The sequence below is a fragment of the Drosophila biarmipes genome, unplaced genomic scaffold (genome assembly GCF_025231255.1).
Source record: "Drosophila biarmipes strain raj3 unplaced genomic scaffold, RU_DBia_V1.1 ptg000029l, whole genome shotgun sequence".
Classification (NCBI taxonomy): domain Eukaryota; kingdom Metazoa; phylum Arthropoda; class Insecta; order Diptera; family Drosophilidae; genus Drosophila; species Drosophila biarmipes.
In genome coordinates, this window is record NW_026114544.1 from 446,095 (window position 1) to 464,577 (window position 18,483).

Consider the following 18,483-nt stretch of genomic DNA (forward strand, 5'->3'; position numbering starts at 1 on the left):
AAATGTAAAACATATTCCTATATATAATCAATAAAATAAAGTCCTTTCGTCACGCAACTAGATATCTTATTTTATTTTCCTTAACAGATTATGAATGATTTGGTAATGGGCTTAAAAGTTTCCTCCAATCGTAATTCCGTCCAATTTTTGTAAATTGAAAAAATTGTATTATAAATAGTACAATGTTGAAATTCAATTTAAGTCATATTAGGATTCAATAGTAGTAATAATAAAAGTAGTATTAAAGATGAAAGGTATTATAATATTTTTTTTTGGTAGTCTATTTTTAAATTTTTTGATTTTATTGAAAAGTTTTTTTTTACAGTTACACAGATCTGTATACAACATATTTTTATGCATTTACATTATACATGTGCATTGGGTGGTTTGAAAACTTTTCAATGTTTATAAGAACTAATACATTTTTAATTTTTCATTCATACTTATATAGAATTACAGTCTACATACATAGTAGACAATTCATTAACGAAAAAAAAACTTTAAACAGTCTTAGAAAATTACCAACTTTAATAGCTAAACAAAAATTTGATTTGTAAGGTACTCCTTACTTTGCTTACAAAGTTTTCTGCATGTTCAAAATTTTTAGTTTTCAACAAAAATCGATTTGATTGATTCACATATTAAATAGTTTCAACATTCACATTTTTAAAACAAGTTTTATCAAAAAATAACGGGAATTTCCATTTTTAAAATTCATTGAAAAATTGGCAAGCTTAACGTCTTCACACTCTATGTTTAGCTTTAAACCTCATTAACCATGCAATTTAATTGGACCACAGGACAACAATTTTTTTGAAGTCGAGCAATGTGTATTTTGTCTTGTTCCTTTATGTTTTTGAAGAAACCCAGGTATTCGATGGTAACACCGACGGTAACAGAATAGTCACAATAAAATCTGACAAATCTGTGAAATAAATAGTAACATAAAAAAAAAAAAAAAATGAAATTTTCATTTTAAAGAGTTCAAACAATATATTAAATAACCAATATTCTCCCATTTGGTTAATGTTTTTAGTAGTTCCTTGCTGCTAAGATTATGAATATTTGATTCATAGTAAGAACAAAAGAGCACAAAAAATTACAAGCTTGGTACAAAATCTGGCAGGTCCACTTTGCACTTTTTGTCTGGTCCTCAACAGGAACTTCCAAGATTTTATATAATGTTATACGCTTCGTTCTGGAATTTCTAAATTTGGCATAAATTTTCCCAGCAGGGTTTTTTTGCCATTGCGACGGATAAAATAGAAGTCATGGAAATACAAATGGAATGGTATACATGTATTCTCGTATTAAAAAACATAATTTATATGGCGTTCCATTAACTCTAACCTCACATGCAGTTGGAAAAATATAAACTATTAGTTCTACAATTAGGTGGAACTCAGAAGTTCTTATATGAAACTCTGTTGCAATGGCGCGCTCAACCATTACGGAAATTAGATCCTCCCTGTGAACATTTGTTAGAACGTTTTTTGTTTCATAATAGTGGGGAAGACCTTGTCCTTTAGGGTAAAGTGGCAAAAAATTTGAAATATTCTAGAAAAAACAAATGAAATAAATACATTATAAATTAAATCCTGCAAATGGAGTTTGCCAATAATGTAAATAATACTATTCAAATACAAAAGAAAAATAATATCACACCAAATGCGCCAAAGCAGACTGAATACTTGATCACCTCGTCGTCTGTTCCTTTAATCAACCACTTACTTTTGAATCTGCAGAAATGGTTTTATCATCAATATTAAACTTGAACTCATTTTCTTATATAATTATATATACATGTAATTTATTCTGACTTAGAAGAAGTTTTTCTCTGAATTCGGCTCTTAAGCCAGCATTTGAAATAGCATCGCGTATGTCGTCAGTATTTATAAATTTCAGAGAACGATAGGTAATCCCATATGCTATAATTATAAATTTTCGATTATTTTCTCCAATGAACTTATGAAATACAGCTTTGCGAGGGTTACTAATCTCATATCTTATAAATACTCCCCCTCAAGTCCGTTACCGTCCTCGGTCACGCTAAACTTGTTGGTGGTCTTTTGTATTCCTCTCGAGTCTCGCCTTCTCCTTAACATTTGCGAAAGGAAAAGCGAATCAGTAAGAATGATGCTGAATCGTATTCCAGCGCCGAACCAAAACTTGGGCGGCTATGACGACGTCATCTCATTTCTGAGACCTTGGATGGTCATTAGGTTTTGAGTATTTAGTTTATAATATTAAACAGTGGGGACCCCGCAATGTCTGGCGTATTGTTCAGGATTTCACGTACGTTAACGAATTTAGTCCCGTTGATGATTGCGCTCGAAAGTGATGAGGTAAGTGCTGTTTGTTAAAATTTCTGGTCCGCCGTCTGTGCTAACTTTTCTGGGCTTTCGTTCATTATAATCACGCCATCGTCTATGTGAGTGATCGTTTCCGCGCGCAGGTGTCGTGCGTCGCCGCTTTGCAAAAGGTGGAGTAGGTTGTTGCCATTCACTCGGTTACCGCTAGGATATCTCCATCGTGGACTTAACTTTAGGGTATGCAATTAGGATGTGAATGACATGTTCGGACTGGAGGACCTTAATAGTTGATGCTTCCATCAGACAAACTATTGGAGCGTCTATTGTACGTTCTACCAAAAACTTCAAATCATTTTTATCGAAAAGAGTTCGGTTCAATATGTTTGACTTGGCCAAGGTAACTGTTAGTATTAAATTTTTTAATTTTTTGAGACATGTGATTTTATTGGTCAAATCTTCTTGTCTAACCATCTTAAGCGCTTGTCACAGAGTACGCAACGATGTGCGATCCGCATATGTGCAATCTAGTCTTGCTATAATTGCACCGAAATTAAGCACTGTATTGTGTGAGACTAACAATGCCCGTGCGGTCCCTATGAGATTATTTATTATAATAGTAACAGCTTGATAAAGCAAACTGCTTCCATTACACGGCCTATGTGGTAGTATGAGTTATTATGTGTATATTCAGATAGCACTTAAATAATTTGCGGGAATTTGCGGGGGGGTTAAATATTTCAACAGATTCAAGCAAGGTTGCTATTCGTCGAGGTGACCTACTAGAAGTTTGGCTGGATAAAAATCGCAATGTCAACGCTACTTTTGACTGGGTTTGCGTCGAAGTAATTCCAAATGATTTTCCGGAAAACGATTTTGAGGTGATTAAAAACAAAATAAAAAACTTTATTGTTCATATTAAGAGACTACTGAACAAAGCGCACAGAAATATTCGTCGTTTCAAAGAAGAAAATGCTAGCTGGCTTGCATCGGAGCTAATATTTTATTCAAAAGATGATTGTAGTCATAATCTTGGTGGACGACCTCAGGTCTCTTATGACGAAGGAAGTTTACGTCATAAAAGAAGACTTGCTTCCGAACTTGCAAAGGAATATTCAACACTTCTACTTGTTGAAGCAGCTGCTATGTCTGCTAAGAAGGCCAAAAATACATATTAAAAACGAAAATAAATAGTCCTGACAGTTCAAAATGAAGGCAACAACTTTCATTGAAAGAGCCTATACCATTATCACCTGATGAGGCTCTAGCATTTATTATAGAAAACGCAGCAAATATATTAACATACGCTTAAAAAGTATCGAAGAGAACTGCAATATATATCCAAGCTACGAAAAGGTGAGAGAAGCTAAGGAAAAGTGTCGGCCTATAGATATAAGCGTATCCGATACTATTGCCGAAGTGCCAATGCAGAACTTACTGAACCATACAGCATCTCGGATCATTTTATATCAAAAGCCTGTTTTCCAACAATTTATTGATATAAATAAAGTAAAGCTAATAGTAAGCTATGGTTTTGACGGTTCAACCGAACAGAACGTTTATAAGCAAAGGTTTAATGATACCGAACCCATTTGCCTGGACCAATCTTTGTTTGTCACTACCATAATTCCCCTTCAAATGTTGGATCAAATTGGGAGAATTATTTGCGAAAACGCATCTGAGGCTCGCAACAAATATTACAAGCGCGATAGGATTTTGCATGCCAGGAAAAATAGCCGAGTGAACAATTTAACAGACGTATTTCACCGAGCTTTGGATTCTTCTGATCCTTACTTATCAAGCATCGCTCAAAAAAAGAGCTCAAAATCACACCCATTGCCAAGTAAAGTTATTGCACTTTTAGTTCCTCCAAAACCGGAAGATGCAGCCCAAGTATATAGTGTTGAAGACGAGTTTGAAAGTATACTATATTTTGATCTTGATTTAGAAGAAGAAAGTTTAAAAGTGTAATTAATATGAATTTTATAAATACTGCAGTTCAATTATGTGGGAGGCAAGGTTGTAGTGTTAAACAAAAAATCCGAAATTCAAAAATAATATAAGCAGCAAATTCTCGGAATTTCAACTTTCTAGCTTTAATATTACGGTTATGGCCAAAATAAAGACATTTCATCCCAATGTGCCATGTACTCATCTTGGGTTCTGTTAAAATCTGGTACTGATTTTATATTGTCTAAAGGAATGCCGCACTTGATTTCAGGACTGACAGAAATCTAGGAAGCATTGACACACAAATTGCTAATCTGATTTACGACAGCTCGAATGCGCGCTTGAAAAACTGTTTCCTGACGTGCTAATGCCGCCTCAACGGATGCTGTTCCTAAGGCTTCAACTTGTTGTGCGTTCATGACTTAATAAGCACAGTTGGCTATTATTTTTTTTATCTCCAGCTGTCTTACCTATCGTATTCTCTTTTAACCTCTCTACACACCCCTGACCAACTTAATAATCAATTATTTGAACACTTCTCACTTATTCGTTTGATTTTCCGATAATTTGAAATCGGTACTCTGAGATCTGTTTATTATTTTTTAAAAAATGCTACTTCCATTTGGTTTAATAAATGACTTCAGCTCAGTTTGTCTTCGGCCAGATAAAACACTTCAAACTCTATTTATATATATTTTTTAAAACTTTGTTATGATGTTATCCTTTTCCTTTGATTGACCCGTCCGGTTACGGTAGAGAATAATAATAAGATATACTTTACGGCAAGTGCCGATATTTATTTAACGACTTATTGGTTGAGCGATGTATTTAAAACTGAATTGACAAAATATTCCGCTTAAGCTAAACCAAAGCTCACACTACGCCACAATGACATGGTTGGCAAGCCGACTAAGCATAATCATAGGTAATAACGGAGACTCTTGCATACTCTTTTAATAATTTTATTTTAACTTTGTATGTATATATTTATGTTTAGGCTGTTTTCACTTTGCTTTGGCTGCAATTATGAAATGGCAAGCGTCCTTTTTGTCAAGTGTCCTTTTTGGCTTTGAATCTTGCTACCCACATACACACTTTTTTACATAGACATGGCTAGATCGACTCGGCTAGTGATCCTGATCAAGAATGTATATACTTTATGCGATTGGAAACGCTTCCTTCTACCTGTTACATACTTTCCGATGAATCTAGTATAATCTTTTACTCTACGAGTAACGGGTATAATTATATCTTTGGTGTTTTTTAACATATTACCTCATATTACCTCATAAATAATATTTTGTAATTAGTTCTAAATTTCGAATTAAATTTTATCAAAATCGGACGAATATATCATATTGCCGTCATAAGAACAATCGGAAAGTTGGTGGGAAAATAATATGAAACAATTATAGCTTCGGTGTTTTTTGACATATAATCTTATAATATTGGGAATATCATGTTATATATATTTAATAATTTCGAAATAAATTTTATAAAAATCGGACTACTCTTACATGTACATAACTGTCAAAGAAGAGGTCAGAGAAATAATGAAGCTAGCAACTATCCTTAAATATTCGAAATGGTGTTACTAACATTTCTTATAACTGCAGGGGTATTCAAACTTCGGCTTGTAGAAGATAACATCATTTTTTTTTATTATTTTTAAATAACTGTATTTATTGTTTTATTCTTTAAAGATTATAGGCTAATCTTTATTGGCTAATCTTTATTGTCTTTTTTTACGAATATTATATTTTCCATCAACCATCTGATTGATGAAATCATCATGAAGTTATATATAAAATTTCCCAATTTTAAAGATTCCTTAATATTATTTTAAAAGTGTATTTCCTGTTATTATTGGATAAGTATTGACTTATATCAAAATACAAATTGTCATTACTTTCGAAATAAAAAATGTTATACAATCATCTTATTGATGATATCATCCTGAAGAGAGGTGTACCTTTCCGGAATGTACAGGAGAATAGTTTGAATAAAATTTAATTTCCAATTTTTACTGTTACATCTAAACGAATGGGTATGGTATGCAATCGATTTATGCATCACTCGTAACGATTACTTTAGATTTCCATTTCTTCGTGTATATAGTATTCACTTTCGTACATCCTCCTGATCAAACAAAAACACCTCTGTTTCAGCAATGTATCGTACGTCAAAGATTAAATTTTTACTTTTAAATATTCACCACTTTTTCTCCCAACGAATTAATTTTCGTAAAGTCTTGCTATGCAATCTATTGATGTATCATTCGTAACGATTACTGTGTATATAGTATTCCTCTTCGTACATCCTCCTGGTGCGCTTCGTCACTACGTTGACCGCCGTCTACAGTGAGGCGCTTCTCCTTGAGGATCGGCGTCCTTGTCTTCGATAGCAGAGTCTTTTTGTTAAATTTATTGAACACTTTTTAATTACAATGTACATCTGGTTTCCCTGATTCATGGTGGTGGTTGAGCTTTTTGGACATAGTTCACTTGCTACACCTTGAACTTAGCTGCTACCATATACATATCTCTACATGCTTTAAATAGTAATTAAATGCTATGAAATGATCTTTATTGTTACGAATGATAAAAATTCTTGTCCACTAGACGTTTGATGTTATAAAAAAACTTGACTGTGGATTTCAAAGCGTGAGGGTCTACTTTTTAAAAGTAAAAGGGTATACTAGATTCGTCGGAAAGTATGTAACAGGTAGAAGAAAGCGTTTCCGACCCCAAAAAGTATATACATTCTTGATCATGATCACTAGCCGAGTCACTCTATCCATGTCCATCTGTCCGTATAACCGCTGAGATCTCGTAAACTATAAGAGCTAGAACAGGCAGAATTGGCATGCAGACTCCTGGGCTTCCTGAAGTAGTAACACCTACTTTATCCAATCCAAACTGTCAGTTCAGAAAAAGCTCTACTAGGACCATCGCCGCCATTATAATCAAAGAAGGAGGGGAAGATCAACCATAAGGACGACATCCGATGTACTGGTATGTTTGTGGCCGCAGTACTCGTGATCCTCATGTTTCTAAATGTTGTTCAGTTGAAGGAACCATCCGATTAGAGGCGTAGTGACCAATAGCATACTTCGAAATGTAGTGTGTCCATCGAATCAATCTAAGCTAAAGTGAACTGATGCATACCAAAACACAAGTGAAGAATTTAAATCAAGTGAATTTAAATCAAGTAAATCGATAGTGCTGATCCTAATAAACAATTAGCGAAGACGAGTCTCTCCAACAGCCGTTAAGGACGACTCAAGGCTCAGGTGTTTGTGTTTAAGTGAATTGGTATACTTAGGAGCAGCAGTTTTTTTTGGTGCACGAATATTTATATATATAAATACAATATAATATTTCCACACATATATAAATATCCGTGAAGTTCACAACAGTTATTAACTTTTCGGCGAGGCGAGTATCAGCCCTGTAGCTGTATGTTCAACTGAAAGAGCCCTCTGAGCTAGAGATGCAAAAAAAATCGATAGTACCATCGATAATATCGATGGTTGGTCACCAACTTCGATAATTTTCAGACTATCACGATAGTTTTACAAAATATTCCCATCACTTGGACTTCGAAGGAACAAGAAGGTACGCATATTTTTCGCACAAAAAAATTTAATATATACTAATTTTCTCTAGTTTTCGACAGAAATATTCAGATTCTGGTGGTTCCGGTGCTGTTGTGGTTCCTTAAAAATGGATGGCGGTGCAAAAATTAAGTTGATGGCAAAGATATTAAGAGATTAAATTCACATAGATTCTTCATGAAACTATAGGTGAAAACAAGGAACGACATGAATTAGAGATGCCCCAACTGGCTATAAGCGCTAAGCAGGGGCTCTGCATTCCGGCAACCTCGACAGAATCGGAAAGGATGTTTTCCAAAGCGGGCCTAACAATCTGTGACCGACGGGCGTCCCTAAAGCCAAAAACCGTCCACAAATTGTTATTTGTTAACAAAAATTGGTTTTTAACCAAAGAAATGTAGTATAATTTCTCCTTCCAAATATGAAATAAAAAGATCTCGTTTGAATTTAAACTGAATGCGTATTTAATCAAAACAGGCGTATTCATGAAAAAGCAGTATAATAGGGGTATTCCCTTTAAAAAAGATTAATTTAAGTATGTTAGTTTTACATGAATACCCCTAATGTTTATATTTGAGCGATAGTATCGCGATAGTATCGAGGTTTAGTCCGCAAACTATCAAAACTATCGATGGGGCTACCATCGATGTTTTTGAGGCTCTACACTGAGTTAGCGGCACTGACAATGAAAATAAGCCGAAGGTTGTATACCCTTGCAGTTATAAGAAATAAACAACTTAAGTGACACCGTGTGGAATTTTTAAGTATTGTTGCTAACTTCAGTGATATTAAGAAAAAAATTATTTCATTCGTTTTTTTCAGATTATTTTTTTGGAGAAGTCCGATTTTTATTAAATTAAATCGGAAATTCTTAAAAATATAAAAAATTAAATTCCCAGAAAGCCCCAAAGCTTTAATTTGTGTCATATTATTTTCCCACAAATTTTCCGATCGTTCCTATAACAGCTGTATGATATAGTCGTTGGATTTTGATAAAACTTAATTTGAAATTGTGATTAAAAAATGTTATTTCCAAGCTTAGAAGATTATATGTCAGAAAGCACCAAAACTATAATTTTTTTTATATTATTTTCCCACCCATTTTTCGATAGTTCCTAGCTTAGAAGATTATATGTTAAAAAACACTGAATATATATTTTTTTTAATTTTTCCCCAACAGTTCCTATGGGAGCTATAAGATATAGTTGTCCGATCCGGCTGGTTTTGTCTTATATACTACCTGCAATAGAAAGAAAATTTTCGGGAAACTTTCAGCGCGACAGCTTTAAAACTAAAAGACTAGTTTTCGGACGGACAGATGGACAGACGGACATGGCTAGATTTACTCGTCTTGTGACGCTGATCAAAAGTATATATACTTCATGGGGTCGGAAACGTCTCCTTCACTGCGTTGCAAACTTCTGACTGAAATTATTATACCGTCTGCAAGGGTATAAAGACGAATAGAAAAAAGCATGTCCCGTTTGTCTATGCATGTTCCGTTGCACATGAAAACAGGGTATTTATGGACATGTTCGCTATGCCAATCGTTATATTAAAATATAATTGAAAATTCACTTATTAATAAATTATTAACGATAAACTTATAAACTAAAATAAAAAAAGAAATATATTAAATTCCCACACAAATTATTTTAATTATTTGTATTTATATTTACTATGCCAATTGTTATATAAAAATATAATTTTGAAAATTCACTTATTTATTTATTAAAATAAAATAAAAAATTAAGATAAAAAACAATATATTAAATTTTCACACAAAATATATTAATTGCAAGGGTGTACAAAAGCTAGTCACTTTAATTGCTCGACCTCTTTGCCTTCACCCGCATTTTTCGGGAAAGGCGTTTCGCAAGAGAGAAACAAAATTTTTGGAAAAAAAGTTTTGTGCGCTCTTTCCGGCGAAAGAACGCGGCTCTTATTTGGCTCTGCCCGAGTCGCTAGCTGCTCTGCCGACGTCGCAGTCAACTTTGTGCTGATTGAGCGAATCGTGGAACTGCAGGGTTATCCTAAATCATGTGTCAAATTCCTTGCAGTTTCACGCTTAGCACATAAGTTTTTAATTTAATTCGAAAAATAGCAATATATGACTACGGACAAATCGTAAGAAAAAAAGGATGTTTGGTCACGAAACAAAATATTTCCTGTGAGTCCCGATCCATTTTGTTTTTGTAAAATGTGTGTTTGTCGCCTTCCTACGGTCCTGAAGTGAATTTTTCTAGATAAAGATTTTCGCATAAACTTCCGTTTAGCTCCAACACCCGATTTTTTTCAAACTTTCCATATCAACAATTGGTTTTTAACCACAGAAATGTAATATAATTTTCCCGCCAAATATGAAATAAAAAGATCTCGTTTGAATTTAAACTGAATGCGTTTTTAATAAAAACAGGGGTATTCATGTAAAACCAATATAATAGTGGTATTCCCTTTAAAAAATTATTTTAAGTATTTTGGTTTTACATGAATATCCCTAATGTTTATATTTGAGCGATAGTAGCAAACTATAAAAACTATCGATGGGGCTACCATCGATGTTTTTGCAGCTCTACTCTGAGCGACGTTTTGCAGGAGTGAATCGTCGACGATCGTAAGCTTGTGAGCCAGTGTGGACTGACGACTTTCGAACTTAACAAACAAATATTTTTTTCAGGAACTTTCAATATTAATTCTCGTTATGTTGGAGAGGAGAGAGGCTAACTTAGATCGCACGACCCGAATACGACGTAGCTTATGCCGGCAAAAATGGTGCCTGAACATCGGACGCCTCTCACTCGGCCCAAGTCCTTTTCAGGTCTCGGGCATTAATATGCCCACGTAACAATCATTACATTTTTAACCAAGTTTGCTGCTTCTTTTACACTAAGACTGCTATCTGGTGCCTTACCATGCGAACAGTCGTTTATGTATGTCTTTAACTCAATCCCTTGTTTTCGTGCTCCTTGCAGATTTCCTCTAATGAGATTTTTACATGATTACCACCTTTTAAGCGTTTTCAATAACTTGGTAGCTGGTCCACAAAAATTATAAATTAGTTAAATTAATGTATTGATTAGCTTATCGATACGACAACCACCGTGTTTACAATTAAAAATACGACTGAACCGATTATAAAAATGTTTTCCAATTTAATTGATGTTTAATCGTCAAAGATTTGTCACAGAATAAAGTTCGTTATATTAAAAAATGCGTTAAATAATCAAAAACAAAACATTTTTGTGAGAGGATAAAAACGACAATCTACCGCCACGACAAATGGATATTATCAAGTTTTTTTCTTGGCTGCCAACGGCTAGTTTATTTTTTTCGATAAAAATATTAAAAAACATACTTTAAATGTTTTACTTTAATATGCTAATAACATAATTTTTTTGACTTTAACAATACCTGGTGAAAAATCCTTGAAAATATGTTTTTTTGACGAATGAACCATACCCCTCCCTAATGACGGTGTACTAGACCACGATAACGTAGCCTGTGAAAAACATTTTAACATAAGATCCTATTTTTGTATTGGTCGGCATAAAAATATTGACTCTTTTTTTGTCAAACATATAGACATCGCGGTGCGAGGGCAGATCAACATGCACTGTAGACGTAACAGTGACCATATGCTAGTTTACACACACCATCTAGCAGAATCCCTGGTAAACCCAAGTGCGAGAAGAAGACAAACGTCGGCACCCCGGCGATCTTTCGTCACCAGGGCGTCATCGAACTCGTTCCATGAGACAATAATGTAGAACTGTATCTGTTATAATTTTGTTATATTTCAGTTATATTTTTTTTGTTATTTTATTTATCGACTTTAATATGTATAATTCGATTTTAAATATTGACAAAGAAATACTCTATTTCACATCAGTGACAGTGCTATTACAGTGGCCTACTAGATAATTACAACAAACAAAAAAAAAAAAAATTAAAATTCAAAGTAACAATAATACACTTTAATTTGAAATAACTACCATCCGTGAGCCAGTTTACTCACGGGTTAGTTGGGTTGGATTGATTCTGCGGAAGAGGTTTTAGCTTTATGGACTAAAATAAACTTGCGCTTTGCAAGTACTTAATGGTGTGATGCACTATGATTGCTTTCCCCGTTAAAGTGGTAATAAAGATTATTATTTGAGCATTTTCCATCGAATGCGTATTCCTATGTCTAAAAATACCAAAGCTATGGTCAGCAACAACTCTTGATTTTTTTTGGTTTATCGCGTCATCGCAATAATGCGCAAGCTCACATTTATTTTATTCTTTGAGCATATCCGATTTTGCTTAGTGTGATTTCAGGCTATTAATACACTCAAGAGAGAAATCCGAGGTACTTGTTTCGATTGGATTGAGGAAATAAAACAAATACAAAAAAGATTATGGTTTGAATAAAAAATGGCAAAAGTGGCAAATTCACCGTAATTAAATTAAACATGTGCATAGGAGTGCGTGATACTATGGATATGTCACTATATATATATATGCATTTTTTTAAACTGTAAGTCAACAATTAATTTTGCGGAATAAATTAAAATACTACATAGGAACATTGAGTAAAAACTCGACAAACTTTTAAAATGCTAAATTCTTAAACAATTTTCTAGTTTGAACGTAAAAGACTTAATTTCATAAACGTTTTTCGTGAATTTACAGCCTATCGAAAACGAACTGCAGAAGTCGCATGACTCCAGTCCTGCCGACTTGAGCGAGCAACAACTGCGCGTCCAGGCGTCGCTTCAGCGCCTCAATATTCCAGATTGGTTTCGCGATTACAATAAAGAGACCCGAAAGTTACCATTTGAAGGCAATGACTCCACAAACTCAAATTCAGGGGGACTTCAATCTGTCAACTTTACCCGCAAGTGCACACAGGAGCCAGGACGTTGGCTGGGGCTTAACTCAAAGACTACCTCTCTTAGTTCGCTGGGGTCGGATCGAAGTCCTCTTCTGATGATTCCGTCAGCGCATAGCCATCACGACGGTCATAACACCTTTCTATGCCGCCCGACCGCAAGTCACGGCCCAGCTTCTGGACAGGCTGGCTTGAGTGCCTTGCGCTGGTCCACCTTGCACCTCAGCTCCACTCACACGTCACCATGTGTCTCGCAGCGCGGAAGCTTTGCACGCGGATCCTACATTAATAGCAGCTTCATGACCGTAGCTAGCAGAAGCGGTTTGCGAAACTCATACCGACAGCCGTACTTTGGGTGGCGCAGCACAGAAAAACTAACACATTGGACACCCCATGAACGGTAAGTTCTGTAAACACACAAATAATTACTTAAAAAAATAATTATAATTTCTTAATCAGTCAAAATAAATAAGTAATTGTTCAAGAATGTCTTAGGAATCACATTTTTAATATACCTATGTAAAAATGTATTTAAATATTAGACTATACAAATAGGTTTCTAAAATTACAGTTACATAATTAATATCTTGTGTATCCAGACTACTTATTTTTTATTTTATTGTTATTGTTTTAAAGGATAAAATATGTATACTTTCGTAATTATACTTGTTACTTGTAGAGTAAATGGGTATACTAGATTCGTCGGAAAATATGTAACAGGTAGGAGGAAGCGTTTCCGACCACATAAAGTATATATATTCTTGATCAGAACCATTAGCCGAGTCTATCTAGCCATGTCTGTCTGTCCGTTTGTATGAACGCTAAGATCTCGAAAACTAAAAGAGTTAGAGCAGTCGGACTTGGCATGCAGGTTCCTGGGCTACCTACGCACGCCCACTCGAACGCCCACAATTTGCGAAAATCTGTAGCGTCTTCAATTTTTATGATAAACGTAATATTTTAACTGAAATGTGTTTGTCTCATCAATACCCATCGACTGACAAAAATAAAAATGCGCCACGCCCTCAAAGGGTTTAAAAGCTTAAATCTGTCTGCCGCCCACATAACATCTACTAAAATAGCCGGTAGGTAGCGCCCTAAAATATAGCTATATATATATATGCAGCTATATATCTCAATTTCTTTCGCCTTTAATAACGGGTATAGTAACAAGTAACGGGTGTCTGATAGTCGGAACTCTCGACTATAGCGTTCTTACTTGTTTTTTTTTAATATCACTAAAGCTAGCAACAATCCTTAAAAATATTACATCGTGTTACTAACGTTAAGTATTTCTTATAACTGTAGGGGATTACAAACATCTTAACTTATATTATTGTTTCTCGTTTTTTTTTATTTAAAAATGTGGTGTTAAATTTCATGTCAATCGGACCAAAATACAAAAGATATGACCATTGAACGCAGTCCAGGCCGGTCTTCTGCTTCCAAAACTTTAAATCGTTCTCCAATTACTTTCGAAAACTGATGTACCGGTCGTTTTAAAATTGGCACACTGCTTCTGTACCTAAATCAGCAGGTACTGAAATGAATTTGTCTTATCAATACCTATCGAATGACCAAAAAAATGTCCCACTTCACTCACAAGCCGCCAAAAACTGCGGTGGCCACAGTTTTCACGATAGAAATTTTGTTTGCTAAGATGTATTTGCCTCATAAATACCGTTCGATTAACGCCGCCGAATGGATTAAAACGCTTAAAAATGTTTGCCGCCCACATAAAATATACCGAAATTGTTGGTAGGTGGCGCCTTACAATATTCCTTTGCTGCTTATACATCTCCATATTCATTAAGTTCCCTTGAGCTAAGTAACGGGTATCTTTACTTTACTGTACAGCTAAACACATACAATGCTATGTGTCGACTGTTAACAAAATTTGTAGATCGTATAATAAATTTGGCTAAACGGACCGCAAATCGAAGACTTATTCCATACTTAGACACATAGACTGTTACGCAATCCAAAACGGGTCTTTACTATTAAGTTACACTATTAGAAAAATAGTATTCTTTGTAGTTTGACCGAAGATTTCAAAGTTCCCTGAGCCCTTACCTTAACCTGCAGTAGAAAGTAGGAAGCAAAGTCCCACTGGTAATGCTCCTTTTAATGGGCTTCTCGATTGGAGTTTTACCAGTCAAATAAATCATGTTCCTTGCAGTGCGATTGAAGTGTTCAGGGCTCAACCGCATTTCATGTAGAATGGATTTGCCGTTGAGCAGATGGGTGCGTTAAAAAAGAGAAAATCATATCGATTTAGCATCGCTTGTGAACAGCTGTGTTTACTTTTGTGCTTCGACATTTGTTTTTCCACTGATTTACAAAGATTAGCCTAACAATTTCGCTAGTAATTTTAAATAGATCTCCCAGTAAACGGGCATGTTAATAGTTATTTTAACATTTCTATTAGATTTGTTTAATCTCTTATCTTTGTTTGTGTATCTTACTTGCTAAAACTCTTTTACTCCCTCTCAATCTGCCTTCTAACTACCCTAAAATTGTATTTTTCCCCTGTAATCACCGAAAGCTCTCTCGTAAGAGAATTAGCAACAACAACGCCAACTTGTTCTCCCGGTCCAGATGGACTTCCTGGATGTGTGTGCGTCAGTCATTTGTAAACCGATTCTTAAACTTTTTAATTTGTCTATTTCATCATCAGTTTTTCCTTCTATCTGGAAGAACTCTTTTATTATTCCACTCCATAAAAAAGGTGCGAAGGCAGATGCCCAAAATTATAGAGGTATTTCTAAATTGTCGGCAATCCCTAAACCATTTGAACGTATTATCACTTCTCATTTGCAACATTTATGTTTTTCGCTTATATGACCGTGTCAGCATGGTTTTGTTAAGCGAAGATCGACCACCACCAACCTTCTTGAATTGACATCTATTGTAATAAATGGGTTTAAGAAAAAAATACAGAATGGCATTGTATATACAGATTTTAGTAAGGTCTTTGACTCCGTTAACCACTCACTTCTTTTATTTAAATTAGATCAGCTTGGGTTTCCTGGTAATCTATTATTTTGCATTTCATGTTACTTGAATGGTAGGACTCAGAGGGTTATATTTAAGAATGCCGTTTCAAAATTGTCAATTGTTGGCAGTCATGGTGGAGTACAACCTTTTAAATTTTAACTGCCTTAAATTCAACGTTATGACTTTTTATAGAGTACTCCTACGTTTATCAGTTACTTTCTTAAAAATACGCCACTTGACCGTATATATTCAGTGTTCTTGGGCTTTTAAAGCGTTGGTGAAAAGAATTTGATGACCCTTATACGACCAAATTGTTATTAACCTCACTTGTCCGTCCTATTTTGGAATATTGTTCGTCGGTTTGGAGTCGACAATATCAAGTGCACGACGACGAACGTATTGAGTCGATACAAAAAAATTTCTCTTGTTTGCCTGCGTAGTTTGAACTGGGATCAAAACGTAAGGCTACCTTCCTAACAGAATGGATTACAATTGCTTAATTTACCTACACTTGTAAATCGTAGAACAATGCTTGATACTATTTGTATACAAAATGTTAAAAGAGGTGACATTTATTCTGCAAAAACATTGTGTCAATTTCGAACATTAGAGGCGGAAATTTACTAATGCTTGTAAGAGCCCAAGCCGATGCTGAAAAGTTTATAAACACTACTGAACTTACTGGTTTATGCAAAATAAAGTGCAAGCTCCATGAGGCCCTCAATTTTGTAAAAGGACGGTTTAAGCTCCTTGTCTCTCCGACATAAAGAAATTGTCAACGAACTTAAATCACAAAAAGTGACGGAAGTGTACAAATTTATGAAGTCATACGATGGTGTTTCCAAGCCGATCGGACTTTAAAGTTGGCGAGTACACACCAAACCCCATGCGTTGCATGACGTGCCAATCGCTCGGCCGCACAGCCAAGCATTGTAGAACATCTTCACTCTGCTCTGAATGAGCCCTTTCCCGCATACCCCAAGTAAATGCACGAAAAATAGCTGTGCCAATTGTGCTGTTGAGCACTCGGCCTCCTCCCGACTATACCCAAAGTACCAAGAGCAAATGGAAATACTAAGAATTAAAGCAACGAAAAAAGGACCATGAGTGAGGCCAAAACCATATTCAAAACAACGTCAAATTTTTTGGGTAACACCGCTTCCTACTCTTTGGTAGCAATAACTAGCAGTACATACTTTTAAGGTATCGAAATCCTACAAACCAATATTTGTACTTTCAATACGTACATAGCTTCATCCCAACTCGTGACAGCCAATGAAATACTCAAAATAGTAGATCTTACCAGGAAACAAATTCTTTATGTTGGAGATTTCAATGCTTGCAGTCCGATGTGGGGGTCAATATCTTATAACTCAAGAGGGCTTCAAATAGCAGAAGTAATTACCAAATCAATCTTGATTATTCTTAATGATGCCTCAGCTACCCATCATGCTACCCACAACTCCTGCACGGCTATTGACCTTACTTTAGCCTCTGCATCATTGTTCCCTTTCTGTAAGTGGTCCGTAAAAGACTCTCTATATGGAAGTGTTCAGTATTCTATAGTTGCACATATTCATTTGCAAACCAATCCCAAAAAACATTCCACCTCCGAAATTTAAAATAGATTGGGACCTGTACCGCGCCAAATGCAAAGATTTTCCTTCAATCAACGACCTAAATCTGTTTGCAGCCAAAAGCATAGAAGGAATTAAAGCAGCAGCTAATGTAGCAATTCCGCAAACCAAACCCTGTCTACATCAGCGAACTTTCCGTTGGAAGAGTCGAACGCTTCACGAACTAAGGAAACAAAGCAATTTAGGAGCACTGCTGCTCTGATCTCTTACAGGAAATCCAATGCCCTTCTTTAAATACAAATCTAAAATAGCAAAACCGGTAATCTTTTGAACGATTCACATAAAATATTAGCCCTTTATTTTGTATTAAGAAGACATGGTACGATATAAATCGTCTAATTGGTAACTCCTCATATAGCCTCACAACAATTAAGTATAAAGATAAAGAGCTGCATCACTCTACAGACATTTGCGACGGTTTTGGGAACTTTTGGTCGGACTATTTCAAGAACGACAACTTCTCCCATCAATAAAAGACCCGCAAAGAAGAAATTCTCTCTCAGGAGTAGACAGTAACTAATTGTCAGTATCTGCTACTGATCTCGACTCTAATTTTACGTAGCGAGCTTGAATATGCCCTTCAGTACGCGAAAGGTAAAACTCCCGGTATAGACCGAATATCATACCCAATGCTCAAACATTTGCCCTCCGAAGCTAAGTATCGCCTATTAGAAATGTACAATGAAATGCTTGGTAAAGGCTCCTACCTCCACGTCTGGAAATCCGCCATTAAAATAATTTTAAAACCTAATAAACCAACGCACGAAATATCTTCCTTTAGACACATTTCTCTCCTTCTATGTTTAAGCAAGACTTCTGAAAAAATGTTAGCCAAAAGACTTATGTGTTTTATTACAAAACAGCTTTTAAACAACAGCATAGCACTCCTGATTCTCTTCTGCATCTCAATCATGTTACCATTCTGGCAATTGATTTTGAAACGGCTTTTGATCGCATAGGTGTTCATACAGTACTGGATTAACTTTCCCGGTGGTGGGTAGGCCAAAACAACTTTAACTTAACGAAGGCTTTCATGATCAACCGTTCAATCCGAGTAAGAGTAAACAACACTCTATTTAAATTCTATACTCTGCACAATGGTAT

General features: G+C 35.3%; 1 protein-coding gene across 16 annotated transcripts in view; it reads left to right on the top strand.

Moving 5' to 3' along the window:
• The window catches only part of LOC108035588 (uncharacterized), a 401,308-nt gene that overhangs the window by 279,915 nt on the left and 102,910 nt on the right, over positions 1–18,483 (top strand). For 13 of the 16 annotated variants that reach the window (XM_050890391.1, XM_050890392.1, XM_044092619.2 and 10 more), the window contains one exon: positions 12,547–13,145. The exons of 2 other annotated variants lie outside the window; for them this stretch is intronic. In XM_050890391.1, coding sequence (XP_050746348.1) covers positions 12,547–13,145 — 599 coding nt within the window. Of the gene's footprint in view, positions 1–12,546; positions 13,146–18,483 lie in introns of those variants that run through there. One more of the 16 variants, XR_006367981.2, reaches the window with a different exon arrangement.